At 37.0% G+C, this 25,792-nt stretch overlaps 1 protein-coding gene across 1 annotated transcript in view; it reads right to left on the reverse strand.

Annotated features, from left to right (window-relative positions):
- Positions 1–3,462: 3,462 nt before the first annotated feature.
- LOC143599029 (cysteine-rich receptor-like protein kinase 26) overlaps positions 3,463–25,792 on the reverse strand; it is a 36,840-nt gene continuing 14,510 nt past the window's right edge. The window contains exons 3-5 of the mRNA XM_077077094.1: positions 4,078–4,202; positions 3,784–3,994; positions 3,463–3,578 (exon numbers count right to left, since the gene is read on the reverse strand). Coding sequence (XP_076933209.1) covers positions 3,463–3,578; positions 3,784–3,994; positions 4,078–4,202 — 452 coding nt within the window. The remainder of the gene's footprint in view (positions 3,579–3,783; positions 3,995–4,077; positions 4,203–25,792) is intronic.

Genomic DNA, 25,792 nt, shown 5'->3' on the forward strand with positions numbered 1-25,792 from the left:
CTAAATGATAAAACTAGCTTATTATACATGATTAACACGAATTTCTACCCTTTGCTGACCGGGCGCCATGTGTCGTAATTCGCCAATTTGTAGCTCCTCCATTACGCATAGCCTAAGAAAATCTTGTTTCAAAGTAAAAAAGTGTCTGACACATGGAGCACGTTTCCAAATACTCAACCTTAAATATCCTTATAATTTTTTCTAAATGATAAAACTAGCTTATTATATATGATTAACACGAATTTGGAGTAGCAGGTGCTAACCAACAGAGTCAAAAGTACGATTTACCATACCACCCAGAATCATTATTCGTTAACTTACAAATTACTAGTACACCCTCATACTTCAAAGGCTCGTCATTTCTCCCAAGTTATCGAGGCCATGTTCGGCCTATTTCGTACCACAAACCACACTACTAATTTGTACCGGTTTCCGTTAAAGATAGCATCATTTCTTAAATATTTACTAATAATAAAAATTTAAAATAACTTTTTTTCTTTTTCTTTTCTTCTTTTTGAACGACACATTTTATTCTACTAGACTTCAGTTGCTTTTTTACTAATTTCTTTGCTAGGTTAAATTATATAGTTGTATTTGCTTTTTACTAAGACTTGCTTAAGATGTCAAACTAGATGATGTTATAGTTGTATTTCAAAAACTAAAAACCCATAAATTTCAATTATAAATATACTGTATTTTAATTATGCATTTTTAGCGATGTTTCACTTACTTTTTTTTTCGATATATGAGATTTTGTTTAATTATTTTTTTATATGACCCGACCCGACTGGAAAATCTTAATCAGATCAAAAAATTATATACCAATTTGACCCAACCCGAATTTCTGAACCAAACAGAAAAAAATTTATATATAGATAATTACTGAGTATGGACCAAAAAAATTTCTGACCCCTGTAAGAAAATTTCCTGGATCCACCACTGCATTCTCACCTCCTTTTTTTCTATTGCATTCCTCCCTCACCTTACTTTCTCAACCCACCACCACATAACAACCACCACCACCACTACCATCACCACCATCACCACCTGATCGCCACTGTCGCCGTCGCCACCACCTTTGCCACCACCACCAGCACTACCACCGTCACCTGACCATAACCGCCGCCACCATTGTCGTTGGCTGACCGCCACCACCACCGTCGCCACCCTACCATCACCATCACTACCAATGCTACCACCGCCACCCCCACCATAACCACCGCCTCTGCCGCCTGACCGCCATCACAATCATTTTCATTGGCGGAGCTACCACCACCACCGTCGCCATTTCAATTTTTTTTTTGTAAAAAAATATATTTTGAGATAGAAATGTTTTTATTATTTCTATTTCATTCCTACAATATTTTTGGATACCAGACAGGCAGACAACATAAAGTAATTATCCATTTCATTCTCATAAGTAGGGATGAGCGTGGGACAGTACCCGTACCCGTACTTGTACCCGTTTGTACTCGTACCAAAAATCAATAAAAACACGTACCAATACTCGTACCACATTTTTCGGTATGGTACGAGTACGTGTATTTTGGTACAATACCCATTTTTCTACCACTTTTGCCTTTTTATTTCCAAATTTTCGACGATCTTGAACCGGTACCGGTACAAGTAACAAACAACCTAAATTAGTCTGGGTATCGGTACTTGCACATGTACGTGACGTGTACCAATTTAGTACAGGTACCAAATTGGCCATTGATTTAATGATAAGATAGTATTGAAGAAACCTAACTCGGTCGCCGATTTTAAGTGATTTGTTTGTTTGTTTGTTTGAGTCTATGATATATTATTCAATTTTGAAGAAACGTTTGGTACTTGTTCAATAATAACATGATTGAAGAATTTATTTTATATATTAAATATGAAAATCTCAATTAAACCCTTATATAATCCAAACAGGTTCAAAATACCAAATGTACCCATACCGTACCCGTACCTGTACCCGATAGTACCCGTACCAAAATTCAACAAAAATGAGTACCAATACCCGTACCGAATAGGCTAAATCGGTACGGGTACGGGTACATGTACGAGTTCGGTACGAGTACAAGTACGGGTATATGGGACAAAATGCTCATCCCTACTCATAAGTTAACCAAAAAGGACAAATGAATGGTAATGGTCTTTTTCATTCCCTTGTTCATTCAATTCCTTTTCCCATTCCATTCCTACTTCATTGCATTACATCTTACCAAACATACCCTTAATATGTTTCGGTAATCACCAATATTTTATTTTTGGGGCATTTACATATATCCTCTCCCTAACTTCATTTATTACATATTTCCCCAATGCTAAACATTTAATTACATATTTCACCTCCCTAAACTACTTATATTACATATCTTCCCATTAATCATCATAACTAATTAACTAAATGACCATTTTACCCTTAATAAGCTAATTTACATATATCCCTTCTTAATAGTAACAATTACATATATCCATTAAGACAAACCTAAAGAAGCTAATAAATTCAACTGGAGTTGATTTTTTTAATTGTTAGCAAAACTGCTACTATCTTCAAGCAAACACGTCAAGTGTGAGACAATCACGGCCGCAACAAGCAACCTGCATCACATGGAACAAAAAGGAATTCATTATGAATTCGTCTATTTTTCCTAAAGTGAACATTATGATTTATGCATATAGATGTTTATTGTTAGTATTATTCACTTTTAGTTTCAGTTGAGCTGTACAGTTAAATATAAATATTGGTGGAAGTTCAATAAGGTCATATTCATCAAAAGAGATATTGTGTATACACTGAGATTTTCATAATAATTTAAGAGCAATGGATACGTATGTGTCAAGATGAGTTTTTTTTATTACTTTATCTATTGTTGAATTAAGTGTCAAGATGTAATGTTTAGTGAGCTAACAGTTAGGCGAATTCATCTTCTTATATGCGTTCCAAAAAGAAAAATACTTAATATCCAACATACCATACGGGAAAGACGAAAGGGCTGCCGGAATGGCCGTTTGCGATGAATCGAACGGCAAAGAGGCTGCCGGAACCGCCGTTTGAGATGAATCGAACGAAAAAGATGAAAGGGTTGTCAAGAACGTTGGTTACTTTTACGTTTGCGTGAATGCATACCAGAATCGATTGGCAAATTGTCGTGAACATTGGTTACTTCGTGCTCTCCTTCTAATGTTTCAGACCAACGTTTGGTTTTCCAGCAGTTGGTATGTGGGTATTGCAAATTGAAGAGGGCAAATTGGTAACTTGATATTAGCAGGGGAAATATGTAATTAAACTTTTAACATTGGGGAAATATGCATGTAATTTAAAGGCTTAAGGAGGGGAAATATGTAAAAATCCTTTGATTTTATGTCATCTTAAAACATTATTTCAATCTTAAGAAAATGTAAAATCTAATCTAAAGGATTTTTACATATTTCCCCTCCTTAAGCCTTTAATTTGTGGATTTTCTTTTGAATTTATAGATGAATTATCCTCAAACGCGAGTCTTCATGAAGATAAAGAAGGCCACGAGCAATCCCCTTTATAATTTTGTTACGTCTATTCCAATCAAGCAACACACGCTTAGGTGGATCTGAAACAAGGATGACAGAATGTTCAGTAAGAATTGTTTTTGTTAAAACCACAAATGCAATTAAGTAAATAATAGTAATTTCTAACATAACATAATATTTACACCACGTAGATGACTACAAAATTTTCAAACATGAGTGTTTGTGTTGTATGATAATTTTGGTAGCACACAATTCAATCCCTTATTGTAAAAAAGAAAAACATACCAAATATAAATTGATCAAGGCTTCCATTTGGCATAAACTCATATATGAGAAGCCTTTCGGATCCTTGTAAGCTAAAACCAAGCAGTCTAACCAAATTACGATGTTGCAGCTTTGCAACAAGCATGACCTTGTTCTTGAATTCTATTTCACCTTGTCCAGAATCCTTTGACAACCTCTTCACTGCTATTTCTTGTCCATTATGAAGACTTCCCTAATATTTTAAATTTCACGTAAACTTAAGGTTCTCGTTTCACTTATTAAATTAGTCTGAAAAAAATGCATTCTTGTTATTACCTTGTACACAGATCCAAATCCACCTTCTCCCAGTTTATTATCGTCAGAAAAGTCATTAGTAGCTACTTTTACAACTTCAAAGTCGTACTGCAATGACTCTATAGTGCTCATATCCATAGCATCATCTACTCAAATAAGAGAAACACTGAACATTAGGAAGAAGATATATACATTTTTCCTAGCTTTGAAGATGCGGTAGTTGATGACTTGTGGGAATTAACATAGTTATGAAAGTGGACACCTTGTCCGCCTTTGAAAATTGAAATACAAATCAAAAAGAAAAAAACAAAACAAAGAGTTGTACATTCTCCATTATCCCATTCATAAATAATACTTATTTATACATATATTTAGTCACATAATACACTTATATTTTGTCTTATAGTTCATAATTTTGCCTAAATCAATATGATAAGATTGGAAGACTTATCAATTGGTATTAAAAACCTTTAACAAACAAACAGTAATGAATATAAGCAGACGTAAGCAAACACATTATCGAATGCTCACAAACACAGTCTAACGAGCATAGTTTTTGTTTGTGTTTGTTCATTTATCGAACGAAATTCCTTATGCATGCTCGTTCATTTATTAAACAAACAAACATTTAGTCTTTTGATAACAAACTCAAGTGAAATATCATTTTCGCGTGTGATATTTGGACAAATAATTCTATGACATAAATAGAAACGAAGTTCGATGATGCAAATGAGAATGTCACATGTTATATTCGATTTGGAGATGGATCTACCGTTGACCTAAAATTAGGCAAAAGCTTTATTTTGTTTGATTGAAAAATGGAAATAGAAGATTGTTAAGTTATATCACATTCCTTGGCTTAAACTAATAGGTCTTTGGATGAAGCGACATGGAATGAGTTTACGAGTATTTTATCGTAATAAGACATTTACTTATTACATTACGTGTTGTATTTGTTATATTAATTTTTACTAATCAAGGCCCAACGGGCATGGGGCTGTGGAGGTAACCCGCTAACCGGGCTTGGCTCATTAACGTTAGGGTTTCATGATGGTGGCCATGGAGTTCTCTATATAAAGGGTCTTCATCTCTCATGTAAATGGACTCTTGGCTTCCACTATATTTTTGTGTGTGAATAAAAGGAAACTCTTGGCCGTCACCTTTACTCCCCCACTCTTCCATGGCAGGTCTCGAGCAATCAGAGAAGAAGATCGAAGTGTAGGTTCGTTCATCTTGAAGACCGGTGAACATTAATCTAAGCCCACCAGGGTTAGATTGGTGATTATCTAGTCTCGTTTGAGATATCAAGCTAGTCTTAACTTGGGTTAGTTTGGTGTTTCTTTATTGACGTCATCCGTGAAACACGAAAACGAACCACATATTTGATTCTCTTTTTGGTTCGGCATCTGTTTTTGAAAAGCTCAAGAAGAGCAACAAATCCAAAAAAACACTTCCAGATCTGTTGTCTTTTCAAAAATCTACCTAACTTTGGGGTAAAAAAATCTTCAGATATGTGATGCTTGAGAATCACAAAGATTTATTTTCTTATTTCGTCAATGATATGGTTTAAATATACATATTGTTATATAAATATTTCCTACACTTTAAAATATTTTTAAGTTAGTTTTTATTAAACATTACTCTTAATTGGCTTGTATTTAGGTTTTAATTGTTTTAAATTTTAACAAGCTAAATAAAAGATGAATGAATAATTATTGATGCCAATCAAATTTCAAAACAATGATTATGCATTATAAGTGATAATTTATATTTGTTCATATAATTATAATAAATAAAGATCAAGTAACTTCAAATTCATTATGCTTGTTTCATGTAAAATCAATTAATAATTTGTGAGGTTACTTCTATTTGGTGTTTCATGTAAAATCAATTAATAATTTGTGAGGTTACTTCTATTTGGAAGAGTTAATTTAACATAGACATTTTTTTTCATCTAAAGGGGAGTTTGGTCGGGTGCGACTCAACAGTAAATGTTCTAAATGTTTATGCTCCCCAAGGGGTGTCGGCGAAGAAGGATATTTGGGATCTCCTTAAGGGTGTTACGATTGCGAATGATGGCTTTTGGGTTATTACCGGTGATTTTAATGCGGTCTGGTTTCGTGAAGAAAGAAGAAACTGCACGTTTAAACAAACGTGTGCTAACAATTTTAACTCCTTTATATTTGACACGGGGCTGATGGAATATGACATGAAAGGGAAGAAGTTCACTTGCTGCTCCGACAACGGGAGAAAATTGAGTAAGTTAGATCGTGTTCTGGTTAATGCGGATTTCTTCAACGCCTGACCGGAAGCTTGTTGTCGTGCTTTGCCTAGTTTGTGGACAGATCATAGTCCTATTGTCCTTTCTTGTAAATCTGTTAATTTCGGGCCGCGTCCTTTCCGTGTTTTCAACTCGTGGATTGGAAAGCAAGGGTTTGAAGAGAATGTCATTGAGGCAAATAACATCTTTATTAGTGTTGGAGGCCCTCCAGACTCTAATCTAATTAGGAAGCTTGGGCACATTCGAAATCGGTTGAGATCTATAGGAGGGATGCCATGATTCGGAAGGAAGGAGATTTGATAACGATTGCTAAAGAGGAGATAGAAGAGTTCGATTCTTTACTCGATTATAGGGAGTTGACCGGGGAGGAAGAGTGGATTTATGCGGAAAATAAGAAAATTGTTATGGAGGCTGATGAAGCTAAGGTCAAGGATCTCATCCAGAGATCTAGAGTTAGATCGGCCAAGGTCGGAGACAAAAACTCCAAATATTTCCATTATGTGATCAACTGCAGGAAGGCGTGTAATTCGATCATGGTCTGGAGGTAGATGGTGTTTGGGTTTCGAAACCTTCTTTGTTAAAAAAGGAAGTCTTCCGGTTTTTTAGAGACAAATTCGTGGAAGATTGTGGGGATCGTCCGAAGTTGATCTGCCCGAATACCGATCAGCTCTCGGACTTGGAAGCTACGGGTTTAGAAGATCAATTCACTAAGGAGGAAATAAAGGCCGCCGTTTTCGATTGTGGTAGTGACCGGGCTCCCGGGCCCGATGGTTTCAACTTCAGATTTTTCAAACATTTTTGGAACTTGTTTGAGGATGATTTTTTTTAATATTTTGGCTGAATTTCACGATACGGGTCAGATTAGTATGGGTTGCGGCTCATCGTTTATTGCTCTCATTCCTAAAACTAGGGACCCGTTGGGATTAAATGACTATCGGCCAATTAGTTTAATTGGAGTCGTGAATAAGGTGATTTCCAAAATTTTAGCAACTAGGCTGAAAGGAGTTATCGGTTCAGTAGTTTTAGATTCTCAATCTGCTTTTGTGAGTAGGAAATTCATTCTAGACGGTCTGTTGATCATCAACGAAGTTTTAGCTTGGCTTAGAAAACGTAATAAGAAGGTGTTCTTCTTTAAAATCGACTTCGAGAAAGCGTATGATAACGTCAACTGGAATTTCGTCATCGAAGTGCTTCGCCAGATGGGTTTTCGACCTAAGTGGTGTGGCTGGATTCTTGGTATTCTTTCCTCTGCTAGAGCCTCGGTGTTGGTCAACCGCTCTCCGACTTTCGAGTTCGATTGCGGTAAGGGTATGAGGCAAGGGGACCCCATCTCCCCGTTTCTGTTCATTATCGTGATGGAGGCCTTGTCTTGTATGCTTGACAAGGCCATTGAGGTTGATATCTTGAAAGGAATTCGCCTGCCAAATGATGGGCCGGAGGTCTCGCATTTGTTCTACGCCGACGATGCGATCATCATGGGAGTATGGGAAAAGACTAATATCCTCAATATTGTCAGAATATTGAGGTGTTTTCATGCTTGCTCCGGGCTCATAATTAATTTCCGGAAATCTAATATTTTCGGTATTGGGACCACAATCGGAGAGGTGGGGGAAATGGCGGAGATGTTCGGTTGTAAGTTGGATTCTTTTCCTTTCAAATACCTAGGCTTGACGGTGGGAGCTAATATGAATCGCATTAACAACTGGAGACCGATTTATGAAGTTTTTGAACGACGTCTCTCTCTTTGGAAAGCTAAGGTTTTATCTATTTGGGGGTCAGATAATTTTGGTTCGTTCGGTTCTATAAAGTCTCCCATCTTACTACTTATCACTGTATAAGGCTCCTGAGAAGGTGATCAACGATTTAGAGGGCATGATTATAAAATTTTTATGGGGTGGCGCAAGCGAAGAAAAAGAAATCCATTGGGTGGCTTGGGATAGGGTGACCTCTTCTAAGAAAACCGGGGGTTTGGGTTTAAATAAGTTAAGAACGATAAATATGGCTCTTTTGTGCAAATGGGGGTGGCGTTTTAAAAGTGAGAAAGAGAACTTGTGGGTGAGAGTGGTCGAGGCCATTCACTCGGGTGGCTCCGGTTGGTCTTTTCTCCCGGTTTGCAAATATATTAGAGGTGTCTGGCAGAACTTAGTGAAGTGTGTTGATAAACCGGTAGGCTCGAGAAGGGCGATGCGAAGTTTTTTTAAAGGTATGGTGGGAAAAGGAGACGCGATTTTGTTCTGGATTGATCCATGGCTCAGTGATATCCCGCTGAAAGATCGTTTTCCTGATTTGTATAAACTTGAGGTGGTCAAAACTTGTTCTGTTCGGGATCGATTAGAGGGAGGGGACGGGTGGTTAAAGAACTAGTATTTCAGCAGTTAAAGTCTCTTTATAAGATTACATGCTAAATATGGAGAGTGTTCTTTGTCCTCAAGGTATTCCAGGATTCGGAAATTCGTGTAAGTGGGAACTGATAGGGATAGAGAACAAGTCAGTGGCATGTGTAGCCATGGCTGATGTGTTGGAGCTCGGGGTAGCTTCAATGGCCCATCAGGTTAACCGATGAGAAGGCAGATGCCTCTTTAATTAACTACCACCTGCCTCTTTAAATAACTGCCACCGATTTAGTGTTCTAAAATGAACCGGACCAACACAAATCGAGCCTCCATAACCCAACAAACTCTTACTTCCGCGGGCCATGAGCAACTATCTGAGAGGATAACTCTGACTTCCGTCAGCCGCAGGAAACGATCCACTAGGTTAACACCGACTTTCGCGGGCCTTGAGCAAAGATGTGATAGGTTAACTCCGACTTTGCGGGCCGCATAAAAAGATCCAGTAGGTTAACTCCAACTTTCGTGGGTTAGTTAACAATTCCCTTGTCAACACATGATGGTGTTAATTGGTTGTAATATACAAGACTTTAGTAAGTATAGATGTAGGGTAACAAAAAGCCTCAAATACCCATAAAATAATGCCCGTGGATCATTTAGGACTTCCTCAGAAGACATCCGCGGGTCATCCGCAGTACCCGCATAATAAACGGAGGACAGACACCAAAGAAACACAAGTTCAAATAATTACGCTAAAAGGTAAAGAACCTTCTGCATATGCGGAAGCCTCCCAAATGCGGAAGAAAGGTAGGATGACGTCAGCAAAATAGTTGTAACAAACTTCTTTTTAGAAGATTAATTCAAATATTACTTGAAAGGGACATTCCGCTTTTCGAGAAGAGCATGTGATTATGCAACTAATCAGAGGAGGACAACTGGATAGTTTGTTGTAAAAATACACATGACTAGCTGTCACTTCCTATTAAAATCCGCCACGTGTCCATTCAGGTAGAATGGGCATCTTCTAGAAAATGACAGTTGCACCAATTATATTCCCCGAACCCTCCGCTATAAATACCCAACTCATCATCAGGAGGTATTCATACACACTTCACATATTACATCAATCACTTAAGTACTTTTTCTCTCTAAGAACGGTACTTATTCCCACGCCGGATGGTGGTTACGAGAAGCCCCCACTCTTGTCCTTCCCGTAACGAGCTCATAATGGTTCTATTTTGCAGGTCATCATTGTCAGAATTGCTAGATCTAGATCTTCGTTAACCTAATTCCTGTTCCATAACCCATACCCGGTGGAAATATCGATCTAACCTAGTCAGGTTTGGATCCGTTTTTCTTCATTGGCACCATCCATTGTATGATTTAAGATATATAGTAGTTCCAATGATGAAGCATCCAAAGAAATTATGTGAAGAATGCATGGTAGTAATGAAACCATGACAGACATTTGAATATGAAACACCATAGAAGCCTCACTCAAACATTTATTTGCATATGCTAGCTACTCCTATTATACTCATGAACGTAAGTAATTTGTTATTTTGTTGATGAAAAAGGATGACGTGAGCATGCAATGAAAACATGAGTTGTTAAATGTTCAGGTTATGCTGAAAAGTGTGCTCACATCGACAAGGGAGAGAGTTCCTTTGGAAAGAGTTCACTCCATTTTGTGTGAGAACGACGCCATTTTGTGTGAGACATGTTAAGGCATCGAGTTCTTATATCAAAATGTTGGATTGATAGAAGTGAGAAGATGGTCTACTCAGTGGCGAAGATGATACAAAAGATATGGGCTATTTATCCTCACAAAAGGAAACATTGGGTTAGACGAAAGATGATATTCATTGAAGGAAAATGATGCAACTGGACTAAAGGGGTAAAAAACTTCTCATTAAGATTGAAATGGGGATCCAAGAAATTACATCAGTCTACAACATTATAGAAGTTCTCAAACTCCATATTGAATTGGTATTAACGAAAAAAACTCATCCCTTTTCGGAAAAAGGCACCTTATAATTCTTCAAACAAAATCAGAACAAGAGGGAACCTTATGATACATGAAATATATGAGAGATCTTAACGTTAACTATGCAGGGCAATCTTGATGGGTCGTGTCCTGGGTTAAAGGTCACTTGTCAACGGGTACGTATCATGGAACTAAACTTATGGATTTTACTTCAAGAATGATAAATGATAATTGACGTACAACTTATCAATAATCGATTTATATTATAACCAGAAAAATGTAGCTTAAAAAACTGATTATAATTGCTTTGGTTGTGATGGTGATGATTGTTGTGTTATCTAACACTAACTTTGTAGATGTATTTATAATAGTTACCCGAATTGGTCACCAAGCATAAATTATGTCTCAACCAATCAACTTGGCCAACAAGGTCAACTTGGTCACCTAGGAGATGGAAGAAAGTTTCATAATACTCCCTTAGAATTTTACCGGCTTGTTAAAACCTCTCGGGACCGATTCACCGACTTGTGACTTGGAATAGAAATGAGTCCAATATTCACCCTTCTAATTTCTAATTCGGATTAGAAAGGTCTTCAACCCCAAGTAGCTTGCGCATCTCCGTGAACTTGATTCTTTCGAGTGCTTTAGGGAGGATATCGGTCCTTTCCTCTTTCCTGCTATTGTGCTCAACATCAACCTCGCCATCATTGTAACAATCTCGGATAAAAGGAAAACTAAACTTTATAGGCTTTGTTTGATTGTGAAAAAACGGATTTTCACAAGGGCTATTGCGGATATGTTATCGACTTTCAACACAACTTGCTGCAATGCTTCTCTAGTCAACTCACTCAACAACTCTCTGAGCCATACGGCTGCGGAAGCCGCCATGTACTCGACTTTCAACACAACTTGTTGTCGCTTGCTTTAGTGAGTACCACGTAACAAGAGATTGCCCGTAATAAAAGATGTGACCGGTGGTGCTCCTACCATCATCCTCATCTATATTGTAACTCCGATTACTATACCCTATTAGTCATTTGGACCCATTCTTCCCGTACTTGATCTCGTAACTTGCCGTTTTCTTCAAATACCTCAATAGTTGTCGTATTTCCATACTGTGAGATTCTCGTGGGCTTTTCATAAATCAACTAAAAATACCCACGGAGTACGCCATATTTGGTCATGTGTGTAATAAGTATGTAAGCAGCAACCTACCACATTTCTGTACTCAGTTGCGTCAAGTACGACTTCATTATCGGTCTTCAAAAATTTCACACCGTGATCCATCGGGACATGAAACAGATTACAAGTTTGCATAGCGCTCTCCTTCAGAATTCTTTCGGCGTATCTTTCTTGAGTAATTACTATCTCATCCTCTCGTTGGAATACTTCAATTCCAAGATAGTAGGTGAACTTCCTGAGATCCGACATCTTAAACTTGGTCGCCATACCCTTCTTATAATTGGAAATTATACAAGATCCTGTACCTGCCACAAAAAAATCATCCACATCCACGGCTACAATCAAAAAAATGTCCCCACCCGTCTTTCGATAAACCGTTTGTTCCTTGGAACATTTTTGAAACTTTATGTCTCGTAGGATGTTATCGAGCTTCGTGTCCAAGCTCGGGGAGCTTGCCATAACCCGTATAAGGCCTTTGACAACTTGTTATCTTTTGCCTCCTCACCTTTTTCTCGTATCCTTTGTGTTGTGAAACGAATACACTTTCTTTCAAATGACCGTGAAGACAAGTCGTGTTAACATCAACATGGTGGATTTCCCACCCGTTAGATGCGGCAAGTGCGATTAGTAGCCGAACGGTCTTGATTTGGGCTAACAGAGCGAAAACATCATCAAAATCAATCCATTATTGTTCCACGTAACCCTTTGCAACCAACCGAGCTTTGTACGTATTTATCGTTCCTTCTGCATTTCATTTGATATTGAACACCCACTTCAACTCGGTACATTTTGCACCCTTTGGAAGTAAGACTAACTTCCATGTTTCATTCTTGTGTATTGAATCAATCTCGGTTTCATAGCCCGAACACATTATCGGTTCGACTTAGCCTCAAAATATTTACTCGGTTCGCCACTTGCTATTATGAGTAATTGCTCATAATCGGAATTGACCTATAGCACATAATCTTCTTGCAATCTTCTTGGTAGAACCAAGACCCGGATTGAAAATATTAGACCCGTTTGGGCCTCATTTTGACCTGAATGGACCTGTGACCCATTACTCATCGACTGAACTTGAGAGTGGGATTAGGAATTTGGCCCGATAAGACATGGTTCAACTGAACCATTAGCATCAGGTTAAACCAATGATGCAGGTTGGGAGCTTGGGCTACCGGGTAACTTCTAGACGTTTCTTCAGTTATGGATTCAGTTTGACCAGTTCCTTTGTCAACCGCACCCTCATAAACCAAAGAAAACATACCGGCTTGTAGTCATTTGTCTGGACTTTCTTTACCCAATTCTACTCTTTATTTTCGTCAAACACAACGTCCCGACTAACAACTATTTTTCGGGTGATCGGATCAAAGAGACGGCAAGCTTTTGAACCTCTGTCCGACCCGAGATGGACGAATCGTCTAGACCTTTCATCATGATTCTTTAGATGTACACTATCAACTTTAGCATAGGCCATGCACCCAAATACTCGTACGTGTTCAATAATTAATGTTTTTTCTTGAACCGTTCATAAGATATTTGATCAACCAAAGCCCAGGTTGGGACCCAATTGATTAACAATGTTGAGTTTCGGATCGCTTCTCCCCACAAATAATTTGGTACCTTCATCGCCTTTAGAATACTCCATACTATCCCCATTAAAGTTCGGTTTCGCCTTTATACTACCCTATTTTGTTGTGGCGTGTACGATGCGGTTAAATGCCGTATAATTCCACTTTAATCGCATAACTAATTAAAATCACATGAACTAAATTCTTCTCCCCTATCAGTTCGGAGAGTCTTCATTGGTAATCCCACGTCCGTCTCGGTTAGGGCTTTAAACCTTTTACATAGCTATAACCGGAGATAATGGATGCGGTTATTGGACATAGCTATAACCGAAGATAGTGGATGGGGTTATTCGACCGTACAAATAGCCATGAACCAACTCCAAAGGTTGGGTTTCTCTAAACGTGCTCGTGGACAGAAACACATGCCTCATTTGTTTACCACCAAACACGATTCACACAACTGATTTTCTAGTTCAATGGGACAAGTTAAGGATTCTACCACGAATAATTCAAGCCGACAAAGTTCTGTAAAACGTATAGTGTAGATGTATATTGTAAGAAGCGAGTTAAAATTTGTTTGCGTAAGTTAACGTTTATTTGTATGGTTGTCTAAGATAGGAAAAGAGGTTAGAACCCAAGTAGTACCATAAAGGGTTGATAACACATGATCAACGTTATTAACGGTTTACTTTACTTATTTGTGCTCTAAGTTTATACATGATAAACTGATATTTATATATATATTCCCTTGTATATTTACTGTATTATTTTATTAGTTTTTGTTTGTTTTTAGTTAATATTTTCATACTACTAACATATTTATGTAGTGTAGATTCCAGAAGTTGAACTTGGTTAAAAAGGGCGAAAAACGAGTCAAAATAAGCTTACACGAGAAGCCATAACGAGTCAAGAAGATACAAGAAGAATAGACGGCTGAACCGGCCATTGGCCTGCCTCCCTTGAGTAAGTCGCCTGCTTAGTCTTCCTGGTCGCACGGCGCCGAAAGAGTTAAATTTCAGATTCTTCCACGTTTTGTCAGGTTTAAGACCGGGTTGCACTATATAAACACCCTTAACCTTAACCTGAAGTATAACCTACGAACCAATGCCGAATTTGGAGATTATAAGAGCTTAGGATTGCATTATTTAGTAGTTTTGAAGGCAAGGAAACATCCGGTGAAATGCTATTCGATCGAGATTGAATCCTATGGTTTTTATCGCTATAAACCTTTCGTTTCTTCTAATTTCACCATGTTTTCCTACATGATTATTTTTTTTTGATTTTCTGATGCTAGGATCAACGTTATAGACTGCCTAGGCTATCGATTAACCGTTGTTAATGTTTGATTTTTATTTGAACTATACTTTTCGTTATGATTTTATGAATCAGTAAACAGTTTGATTTTATTCAAAATGACGAATATGTGTGCTTAGTTTTATTGTTCCACATTTTCCTTGGAGATTGTATGTCATATAATAGGATTTTTTTAGATCATTTACTGTGTGTTCTTGACTAGTTTATTATTGATTTGCAATAAGATCATAGGAATAATATTATTAGTCAAACGAATAAAAGCGTGCTGCTAACCTAAAGAGCTTTAAGGTGATAGGTTATTTGTTAGATCTTTGTTGTTTAAGATTGCTAGATTTAGTTCTTCGTAAGAAGTCCGTCTAGGTTTGATTTGTTAACATTGTCTATCGAGTCAATTGAGTTTATTAAACTACATTTGATTTCCGCGTTGTAAGGTATGATTTCATTATAAAGGTAGTCGTTCATAATTATTTAGATAACCGTAAGGGAGTTTAATATATAAATCTGGGGTGTCTTACAACTTATTAGAAATCTATAGGTGTCTTCTTGAGAAGGGTAATGGGTCTTGTTCGGGTTTTCTTTTAAGTGTGTATTTTATGATCCTAGTTCCTTAACAAGTGTTTTTCCAATTAATTGATAACTGCAACTTAGGGGATTCTAGCCTATGTGGTTTTTCATCATCATATGAATCAATTAAATTAAATCTTGTGTTTTCTTTACTTGTCTTTTTACTAAATTAGATTAATTTATTAGTTTAATATTTAGTAATTTAAAACCCTCGTAAATAAGTATAAAAATATATAGACGTGTCGGTTTGTGGAGTCAAATTAGTTAATTTACGTAATTTAAAGAGTCTTGTGGGTTCGATATCCGGACTTATGTAGCTTTACTAGAGTCGATCGGTTCACTTGCCGGTCAGTAGTTTAGTCGAGTTTTAAAGAGTTTAGAGTATTACTTAATGTCTATATTAGCGTAATTTAGTTTATATATATATATATATATATATATATATATATATATATATATATATATATATGACTACTTTTAGCACATCAATACCAATTATTGACAATATTTTCATGTCGTATCTATTAGGTGGTTGTAAGGTCAGGGCATTGTTAGTCGAGGTAGAGGTCATGGTCGAGGCCCTCACAGTATCTATACAATAACATAACAATTAGTGAATGACTATGATGACGTCGCGAGTGATATAGTTAACAAAGATGAAATGAGTAACTCAACCTCATATTGAGGAAAAGGAAGAGGAACAGTTTACATTTGAGCCAACAGTGAGGGCAGCCATTGCGAAAGTGATTACAGTCATGATGCACGCTACCTTGCTTGTCATGTTATCTGAAGCATTGAAAGTAGCACAACATGAAGAGCAAACGTAGGAGGAAACAGAGAAAGCAGAGGTTGAGAAAGAAGCTAACATCAGGAACCCGAAGGTAACGGTTAAAGCTGATGACGAGGATGGTGATGTTGAGATTATGAAAGCTCCAAGGCAAAGTTTCAACTACAGGACGTTCAAGGTTATGACCCGCCTAAGTTTGATGGTAGTAATCATATGGTGGACACTATCAGGTGGATCATTGCTATGGAGGTTGCGATTAAGATGAGTCAGTGTAGAGAGGATCAAGCCATAATGTTTTTTTCCACATTCTTGTGAAGATAAAGCTTTGTTCCGGTGGAAAGCCGAGAAAAGAATATGGGTACTGAAGCACAAGAAAAGTTGAGGTGGAATGATCTGAAGCAGCTAGTTCTCGAAGCAATTTTTCCGCCTAGTTAAGTGGAGTGAGTTGAGATGGAATTCTTGGGATTATGAGAGGGAAACATGACTCATCGTGAATACAAATCCCGTTTTAATAAATTAGCAAGGTTGGTACCTAACTTAGTGAGCACCGAGGTAGCTCGTAAGAAATGTTACATTGGAGGCTTACCTCAAAAGATTTGAACTTATGTAAAAGAAAAATTCCCAGAGGCGTTCAAGTCAGTTACTACTTTAAGTGGAATTGTTTGGGATGACATTTACAATAAGGGTCCAAATTTTGAAGAACCTAAGGAGTAGCAAGTGAAAGCAACTAAGAGAGCAAGAATAGAGGACTCAGAACATGTTGAGGAAATAGTTAAGGATAAGGAATAAGCACTGTGTGCAACTTGTGGAAAGAAACATCTTATGCCGTTTGGGGTCAAACCTGTGCTTCAAATGCAGAGAGACGGGGCATAGTCCCATGAGTGCTCGGGTATTGTTAAGTGCTACCGATGTGGTGAGAATGGACATGTGGCAAAGGAATGCAGTAAGCTAAAACATGGTTAAAATGGGCAAGGATGAGAGTTAGGGTTGCTTATGTTATGTTTTGACTTTTGGGTTGTATGTGTTTTAACTTTATGTGCACATGACTTTTGTGTTTGACTAAGTAATGGTCGCATGCATGACAGTTTTCTTTTATTATAATGCGAATGTCATGCCTTTACCTATAATCTAGGAATAAGGGCAAGTACGACCAAATCTCCACAATCGGTAAAGTTAGTCGGCGAAAACCTGAGAGTTTAGTTGTGAGATTCTTTTGGTAAGAATCGTTGTGTTAGTACTAAATTTCACGGTAGTTGGTGAAGAAGAGTTATGTAACATCCCTGTTAGTGCACGGTTTTGCGTCTAGAGTCTTTGTATTTATCGTTAATGTTTTATTTATGTTTAATGTAATAAATAGTTTATTTATTAATCAGTGCGCTAAGTTAAAGGCTAGTTCGCTTGGGGATGTTAGCGAACTAGCCAATCAATGTATTCCCTCCTGATTCGTTAGGGGATGTTAACGAATCAGGGGGTGCTTCGCTATGATTATTTATGTAACGAAGGGGAAGCTGGTTTGCTAGGGGATGTTAGCGAACCAGATCACCTTCTATATATAGTGAACTACTGTTCACTTTTAATGTAAGTTTTTGAAAAGAGTTTTTGAGTGTTAATTAATCAATTGCTCTCTCTCAAGCTTCACCTTAACATTATTCATCTAATATATTGATAATATATACACATATTTATAACACTGAATCAGTTAATTATGAGCTAGATCCTTAATAGTACTAATCGGATATTCACAGATCTGAGATCTGTTATTGTTATTGATTGGTAATCCGAGATCAAACAAGTGGTATCAAAGCTGTTGGTGCTCATTACACTTGATTTGGTGTTTTAATTATTTCATTCTTGTTAGTTTTCTGTTTTGTTTGGTTTTGAATCAATTTTGATTTGAATTGATTGAATTATGGATAATTTGGATTGAATTCGTGTTGGTTAAGGTATTGTAGAGGTTCGGATTAGAGGAATTGAGGTGTGGTTTGGATTTGTGTTGTTTGGTATTGATTTCGGTTTAAGTCCGAAACAGGGTTGTGTTTTGGTCAAAATTGGTTTGGCTATTGATGTTAATCGGTTATGAGATGATGTGTATTGGATTGGGAATTTGATTACGAGAAGATTGATAGGTTGATTGTGCGATTTGGTTGAATAACGAAGTAGTATTACAGATTTGGTATTGTTGGGTTTCTGGGTTTGATCTTCAAAGTTTCTGGAAAAATTCTTTGAATGTTTGAAGATTTGAAGATGAACGTAATTCGCTATCATCTGTATGGTGATTCGCTATATGTTTATCTGTGATTCGTTATCAATTTTGCTACTTCGCTACCTAGTTCGTTAATCAGTTCGTGTGAGCTATTGATTCGTGTTATCTAGTTTGTTAACTAGATTAACTGATTCGTGTGACACGCATCCAACTTGGGATTTGTGTCCTAACAACCTTTGCCACGTGGCATAAGGTGTCAGAGTTTGTTACAAACGGTTGTAACAACCTGATTCGCTATAGTGTGATTCGCTAATCAATTGTAGCTGATTCGTTATCTTATTTCGCTAAGCATTCCTTAGTGATTCGTTACTGATTATCATCTGATTCGCTAAGCTAATCATTTGTGATTCGCTAAACTAATCCTTGTGATTCGTTTGGTCAATTCGTTAAGTTGACTTGTCATTCGTTATCTATTTCGTCATTTGGTTGATTAATCTTATTTGTGATTCGTTAACTTTCAATCTTAACTTCGTTAAGACTTGATTCGCTACACTATTCACAGTTCGTTATAACTGTTCACTGATTCGTTAACTTGACTTGTGATTCGCTAAACAAGTTTCTCATTCGTTAAGTTACTTCGCTACTGATCAATCTTAACTTCGTTAAGGGTTGATTCGTTAAACATTGTTCACAGTTCGCTATAACTGTTCACAGATTGTTAAATTTTATTTACACCCTTATTAGAAATCTATAGGTGTCTTCTTGAGAAGGGTAATGGGTCTTGTTCGGGTTTTCTTTTAAGTGTGTATTTTATGATCCTAGTTCCTTAACAAGTGTTTTTCCAATTAATTGATAACTGCAACTTAGGGGATTCTAGCCTATGTGGTTTTTCATCATCATATGAATCAATTAAATTAAATCTTGTGTTTTCTTTACCTGTCTTTTTCTAAATTAGATTAATTTATTAGTTTAATATTTAGTAATTTAAAACCCCCGTAAATAAGTATAAAAATATATAGACGTGTCGGTTTGTGGACTCAAATTAGTTAATTTACGTAATTTAAAGAGTCTTGTGGGTTCGATATCCGGACTTATGTAGCTTTACTAGAGTCGATCGGTTCACTTGCCGGTCAGTAGTTTAGTCGAGTTTTAAAGAGTTTAGAGTATTACTTAATGTCTATATTAGCGTAATTTAGTTAATATATATATATATATATATATATATATATATATATATATATATATATATATATATATATACTTCTAGCACATCAATACCAATTATTGACAATATTTTCATGTCGTATCTATTAGGTGGTTGTAAGGTCAGGGCATTACCAGTTGAAGAGCCTATTATACTTTGACTATGGCATTACCAGAAAATATCTTTGACTATGGCATTACCAGAAAATATCTTTCATCAAGTTGGTAGTATCAAGAGATGTGCGTCTTTATTTCAACATCTGCGTATGAGAAGCATGGGAAACACAGCTGAAAGTAAGAAAGTGATGCTCAAGTTTCAATTTCGAAACTTTAATCTATTGAAGGGAGAAACAGTTGAAGAGATGACTACAAGATTTAGTCATTTAATTGCTGAAATGGACAAGATGAAAATGGAAATTTCTGAAAGGGATAAAATTGACACTATTAAAAGTGTGCTTCCAAGTTCTTACTCAACATTTCTAATGGTTTTGAAAGAGAATGACTATTTTGTGAATGAAGACTTGACGACACTTGAATTTCTACAAAAGATCGAAGCTAGAGAATACGATCTTAAGTGTCAAAAATCCTCCAAAGAAAATCAAGATCCTGCTTTCTATGGTGGAAGTATGCCTCTTAGTTCAACGATCTCTCAAATCACTGCTTTTCTTACTCATGCTGCAAGTGAACAAGAATCAACTATGTTTAATGATCCAAAAGTTTGTTTCTACTCTGCTGGTAATTCAGGTGGTTCTGGAAGTTCAACTAATACCAATCCATTTGCTACACCACCTAGTGTTAATATGAAAGAAGCTGAGCAAAACTTTGCTTTTCTGACGGCTTTTATGTCTTCATATGAAAACTTAGTGAGTAGTAAGATTGCCACAAGTGATTTAACAGATGAGGACTATGATCAGATAGATCCAGATGATCTAGAAATCATGGATTTAAAATGGAACATGGCTATGATCGTTCGTAAAGTTAAAAGATTCATGCAGAGAACTGGAAAAGATCTTCCAGCCTTAAACACGAAGTTGGGTTTTGACAAATTAAAAGTAAAGTGTTATAATTTTCAAGAATTTGGGCATTTCGCGAAGGAATGTGACAAACCAAGGAAAGAATACAATGGACCTCGTGGTCAAAGTCAAAATGCTTCTACACCACGATGAAGTGATGCTGAAAAGAAACCATCTTCTTCTACAACACAAGCAATGTTAGAAGATGGAACTGATTGGTCACTACGGTTATTATGCAATGATGTTCAAGCAAATTTGGCTATGTTTGGGTTACATAAAGATTGTCAAGATGCAACTGGTAGTGAGATGTCTTCCGATAATGATTATGGATCTGATTCTGACGACTCTTGCGACTAGCCTTCCGAATCAATGTTTGCTTGCATGGCCAAGATCAATGAGGTTAGTAACTCTATTTCTGCTACTTCATTTGTTAAAACATCATGTGTTGACTGTGAATCTAGCAAATCTAAGTTAGAAGCATTGAAAAATCAAAATGATAGTCTAATAAGAGAAATTGCTTCTCTTAAGGATACTTATCGACAATCTCTTGAATCTCAAAGGAGATCTCGAGAAAAGATTGAAGCATTGTCGACAAGTAACCATGATCTCAAAGCCGAGTTATCTGTGAAAATGACCATTAATGACCAAAATTTTCAGGAAATCTTGAAACATCGTTCAAAGATAACTGAGCTTGAGAATGAGGTTCTTGAATTGAAAAACAAATTGGGAAATTTAGAAATTCATCTTTTCTGTTGAATTAAATCATTGAGGTATCTGGAAAACAAAAGGATTCCAAGAAAGGTATTGTTTTGTTGAAATTCCACCACCTTTTCATAATGATTATAAAATTAATCCTTTTTCAAGAAAAGAAGAGGATTTGATTCAAAAAAATCTGTGATTTCTGAAAAACCTAAATTGGTTAAACCTGAAATTGTCAAACCCCAAGTTGCTCCTCAAAAACCTCATGTGGAAAGTAAAAAGGTCTTTGTTGAAAATGTTGACAAAGTGATTATTGAAGATGTGTTTGAACCTGAGATTATACACAAGAATAAGAATATTCCTAGTTCTAATCATATTTTGTGCGAACCTCAAGAGCTTGAGGAAGCTGTGTATGGTTCATTCAAATCTCAAATGAACAAGGAAGAAACTGTGAAAACCAAACCAGTGAGGGCAAAGAAGTCAGTTAAACCAAAGATTTCTGACGAGGACTTAATGCGTTTCATTAATCCTCCGAGTTCTAAGTCTTCAGCGGATAGAGTGTTTAAGTTAAAAGGAATGGACATGATGTTCACTGAAAAAGATATTCCAATAAGTATCATCAAACATAAACTTATTGAGAGTCTTTTTGTCAATGAAACTTCAAAACTTCAAGAACTTGAACGTGTGTATGCTCAAACAAAACATCAGTTCAATCTGATCCATTGACTAAGGCAAAACAACTTTTAACACAAGCTACGAAAATTAACTTTGTGAAGTCAAATGGGACAGATACACTAAAAAGTTTTTCGAACTGTTCTAATTTAGATTTTTATTTAAAGAAGAAATCTGATTTATCTGATGAGTTTGCTAAGAGCATGACTAAAAATGTGAGTCATCATCAAACTTCTGGGTCATTCATTCCAAATATCCCGCAACAACATCGTGTAGACATGCGAAGTTGTTTCTTATGCGGTCAACAGGGTCATGTTGTGAGGAATTGTAGTCAACAGAACTATCAGAATCTTCATCCTTTTATCAAGGACAAATCTAAGCCAATTCCATTGGTCAAGGAGATCCTGAAATAACCTATGTCGTAGTTTGATAATACTCATATTTTATGCTCTAATGTGAATCCTCGGAATGTTCTTCATGTCAATGAGACACATGGTCAAGTGAAACCAAAATTTGTTCCAGCTGAACCCATATGTCAGAACAAGAATTCAAACATTATTCAGGCAGCTTACTTAAGACGAAAGTCTAGGAAGCCAGTAACTTATTCACAAGTGGCTGAACAGCAGTTGAAATCTTTTCAAGTAAATGATCAAAAAGAAAACCAAGAGGTGCCCAAGACCGAGGCCTGGGCTGCCTTTTGGAACTAATCACTTTTGTTTGTGTGTAGGGTTCATCCAAGACCATTTCTGGTGAAAACTGGATCATGGATAGCGGATGTTCTCGTCATATCACTGGGAATCTCGACTTATTAACCAACGTAAGAAATATTCAAGGGGGTTATGTAGCGTTTGCTGGGAATTCTGGGGGCATGATCACACAAGAGGGTGAAGTTTCAAATGGTCACATTACGTTTGAGAAAGTGAATTATTGCGACAAATTTGATCATAACTTATTGAGTGTATCGCAGATTTGTGATAAAAAGTACACTACGATATTACCGACAAAGAATGTCTTATCTTGAAACCGGGTTATGTTATTCCCGAGGACATGGTTGTCATGCGATCACCACGATCAAATGATATTTATGTCTTAAATATGAGTTCTAAGGTATCCACATCGATCGAAACATGTTTTGTCTCGAAAGCAACCGAGAAAGACTCGATTCTATGGCATCGTAGAATGGGTCACATACATGTCAGAAAGATGAATTATTTAATGGCAAGTGACTTAGTTGAAGGTGTCTCGTTAAAGAATTTTAAGTTATCCGATCACTGCATTGCATGCAAAAAGGGTAAGCAGAAGAAGAAGACACATCCCTCTAAGTTATTGAATTCCATTGATACTCCTCTTGAACGACTTCATATGGATTTGTTTGGTCCAGTGAATCGTGCGAGTATTTCTGGAGACTGGTATTGTCTTGTCGTGACTGATGATTATTCAAGATACTCTTGGGTGTTATTTATGAGTTCGAAGGATCAAACACCGGTTTTGGTATAAAACCTTATTACTAAGATCGAATCACTGTATAAACAAAAGGTGAGGAGAATCCGAAGTGATAATGGTACTGAATTCAAAAACGCTATATTGGATTTCTTTTGTATTCAAAAGGGAATTCACCGAGAATTTAGTGCACCTTATGTACCTCAACAAAACGGTGTTGCTGAACGGAAAAATAGAACTCTGATTGAAGCTGCACGCACAATGCTTGCTGATTCTAAGATTCCTGTTCAATTCTGGAATGAGGCAGTGAATACAGCTTGTTATACGCTTAATCGAGTTCTAACTGTGAAACGAATCAAGAAGACAAGCTACGAGCTTTTAAATAATAGAAAACCTAATTTAAAGTACCTGGAACCATTTGGGTGTCCGTGTACAATGTTGAAGAAGGATTCGGGTAAATTTGAAGAAAAAGCTATCGAAGGGTATTTCTTGGGATATGCATCTCCAAAGAAAAGGGTTTTTAATTTCACATCTGGTTGTGTTGAAGAATGGTACCATGTGGATTGTCAGAAGTACACTACTCATTCACAAGAAAAAGGTCCAGACTGGATGTTTGACTACGATAGTTTATTTAATTCATTTACTCCTTCGACTGAACACATTGACGAAGATCTGGTTCGAGCATATTTTGAAGACCATTTGACCATTCCAAGATTTTCAAGTTCTAATGATGTTGAAGCTCAACCAGATGCTCCAACTGAATAACCTCAAGTTGTTTCTCCAGTTGCTATTGATAATGTTTCTACTTCTTCTGATGATGATCAAACTGAAGTTCAAGTTATTGACCTTGACAGTGATAATGTTTCATCTCCCGAGTTAGGTGAACATTACACTAACTTATTTGAAAATGTTGTTGTTCCTGAGAATCCCACTCTTCGGATTCATGGATATCATCCACAGGAAAACATCATTGGAGAGCTTGATATGGGCGTTCGTACACGTCATCAAGTTACTTTGTCAAGTGATAATAACATATTGTGTACTTACACTAACTTACATTCTTCGGGAATTGTAAATCTTGCTAAATTCTCTTTCTTTCTATCTCAAGTTGAGCCAACGACAACTCGTAAGGCACTTGAAGATCCTTCTTGGGTAGAAGCTATGCAAGAAGAATTACAGCAATTTGCACGTTTGGGTGTTTGGGACTTAATAGACAAACCTGCTAGAGTCAAGAAAGCCATTCCGACTAAGTGGGTATTTAAGTGTAAGAAGGATGATCGAGGGGTAACTGTGAGAAACAAGGCACGATTAGTAGTGCAAGGTTTTCATCAGCAAGAGGGTATTGATTACACAGAGGTATATGCTCCAGTTGCAAGATTAGAGTCGATTCGAATCTTCCTGGCATATGCAGCTTATAAGAATAGCAAGGTCTATCAAATGGATGTTAAAAGTGTTTTTCTCAATGGTGAATTACACGAGGAAGTGTTTTTTGTACAGCCTCCTGGTTTTGAAGATCCTGATTATCCGGACTGTGTTTACCGATTAAACAAGGCCCTGTATGGTCTACATCAAGCCCCGAGAGCTTGGTATGGCACGCTCGCCGACCATCTGACTGATAATGGCTTTAAACGAGGGACTGTCGACTGCACTTTATTTCATAAGACTTTTGGTGACGATCTTCTTCTAGTCCAGATTTATGTCGACGATATTATTTTTGGGTCTACAAACGACACATTGTGTAAGGAGTTCGAGAAGTCCATGCAAACAAAGTTCGAGATGAGTTCGATGGGAGAGATGAATTTCTTTTTAGGGTTGCAGGTTCACCAGTCTGCTCATGGAATTTTTATTCACCAGACTAAGTATGTGAACGACGTCTTGAGCCGATTCAAGATTACTGCCGGAAAAATCCCTTCTATTCCTCTTCCAGTAGAGCACAATTTATCACCGGATGAATTGGAGGATTCCGTTGATCCTACCCTCTATCGTGCCATGATTGGTTCTTTAATGTATTTAACGGCTTCTCGCCCTGATATTATGTTTGCTGTTTGTCTTTGTGCTAGGTATCAAGCAAGTCCACGAGTGACTCACCTAGCTGCAGTCAAGAGAATTCTTCAGTATTTGAGGGGAAATCCAGACATCGGGTTGTGGTACCCCAAGGATGATACTTTCGATCTTACTGCCTACTCAGACTCAGATTATGGAGGATGCAAGATCAATTTCAAGTCTACTACAGCGGGATGTCAATTTTTAGGAAACCGGCTTGTTTCCTGGCAGTGTAAGAAGCAGACAACGGTCTCCACTTCAACCGCCGAAGCTGAGTATGTTGCAGCCTCGAGTTGATGTTCCCAGGTTTTGTGGATACAACAACATCTTCGCGACTACGGTTTAAAGTTTCTTACTACTCCTATTTTGATTGATAATTCTGCTGCTATTAGTATCACCAAGAATCCCGTACAACATTCTAAAACGAAACATATCGAAATTCGATATCACTTT

Source organism: Bidens hawaiensis, unplaced genomic scaffold (genome assembly GCF_021521415.1).
Source record: "Bidens hawaiensis isolate Kalapana, Puna unplaced genomic scaffold, B.hawaiensis_p1.1 tig00051403_1, whole genome shotgun sequence".
Classification (NCBI taxonomy): Eukaryota; Viridiplantae; Streptophyta; class Magnoliopsida; order Asterales; family Asteraceae; genus Bidens; species Bidens hawaiensis.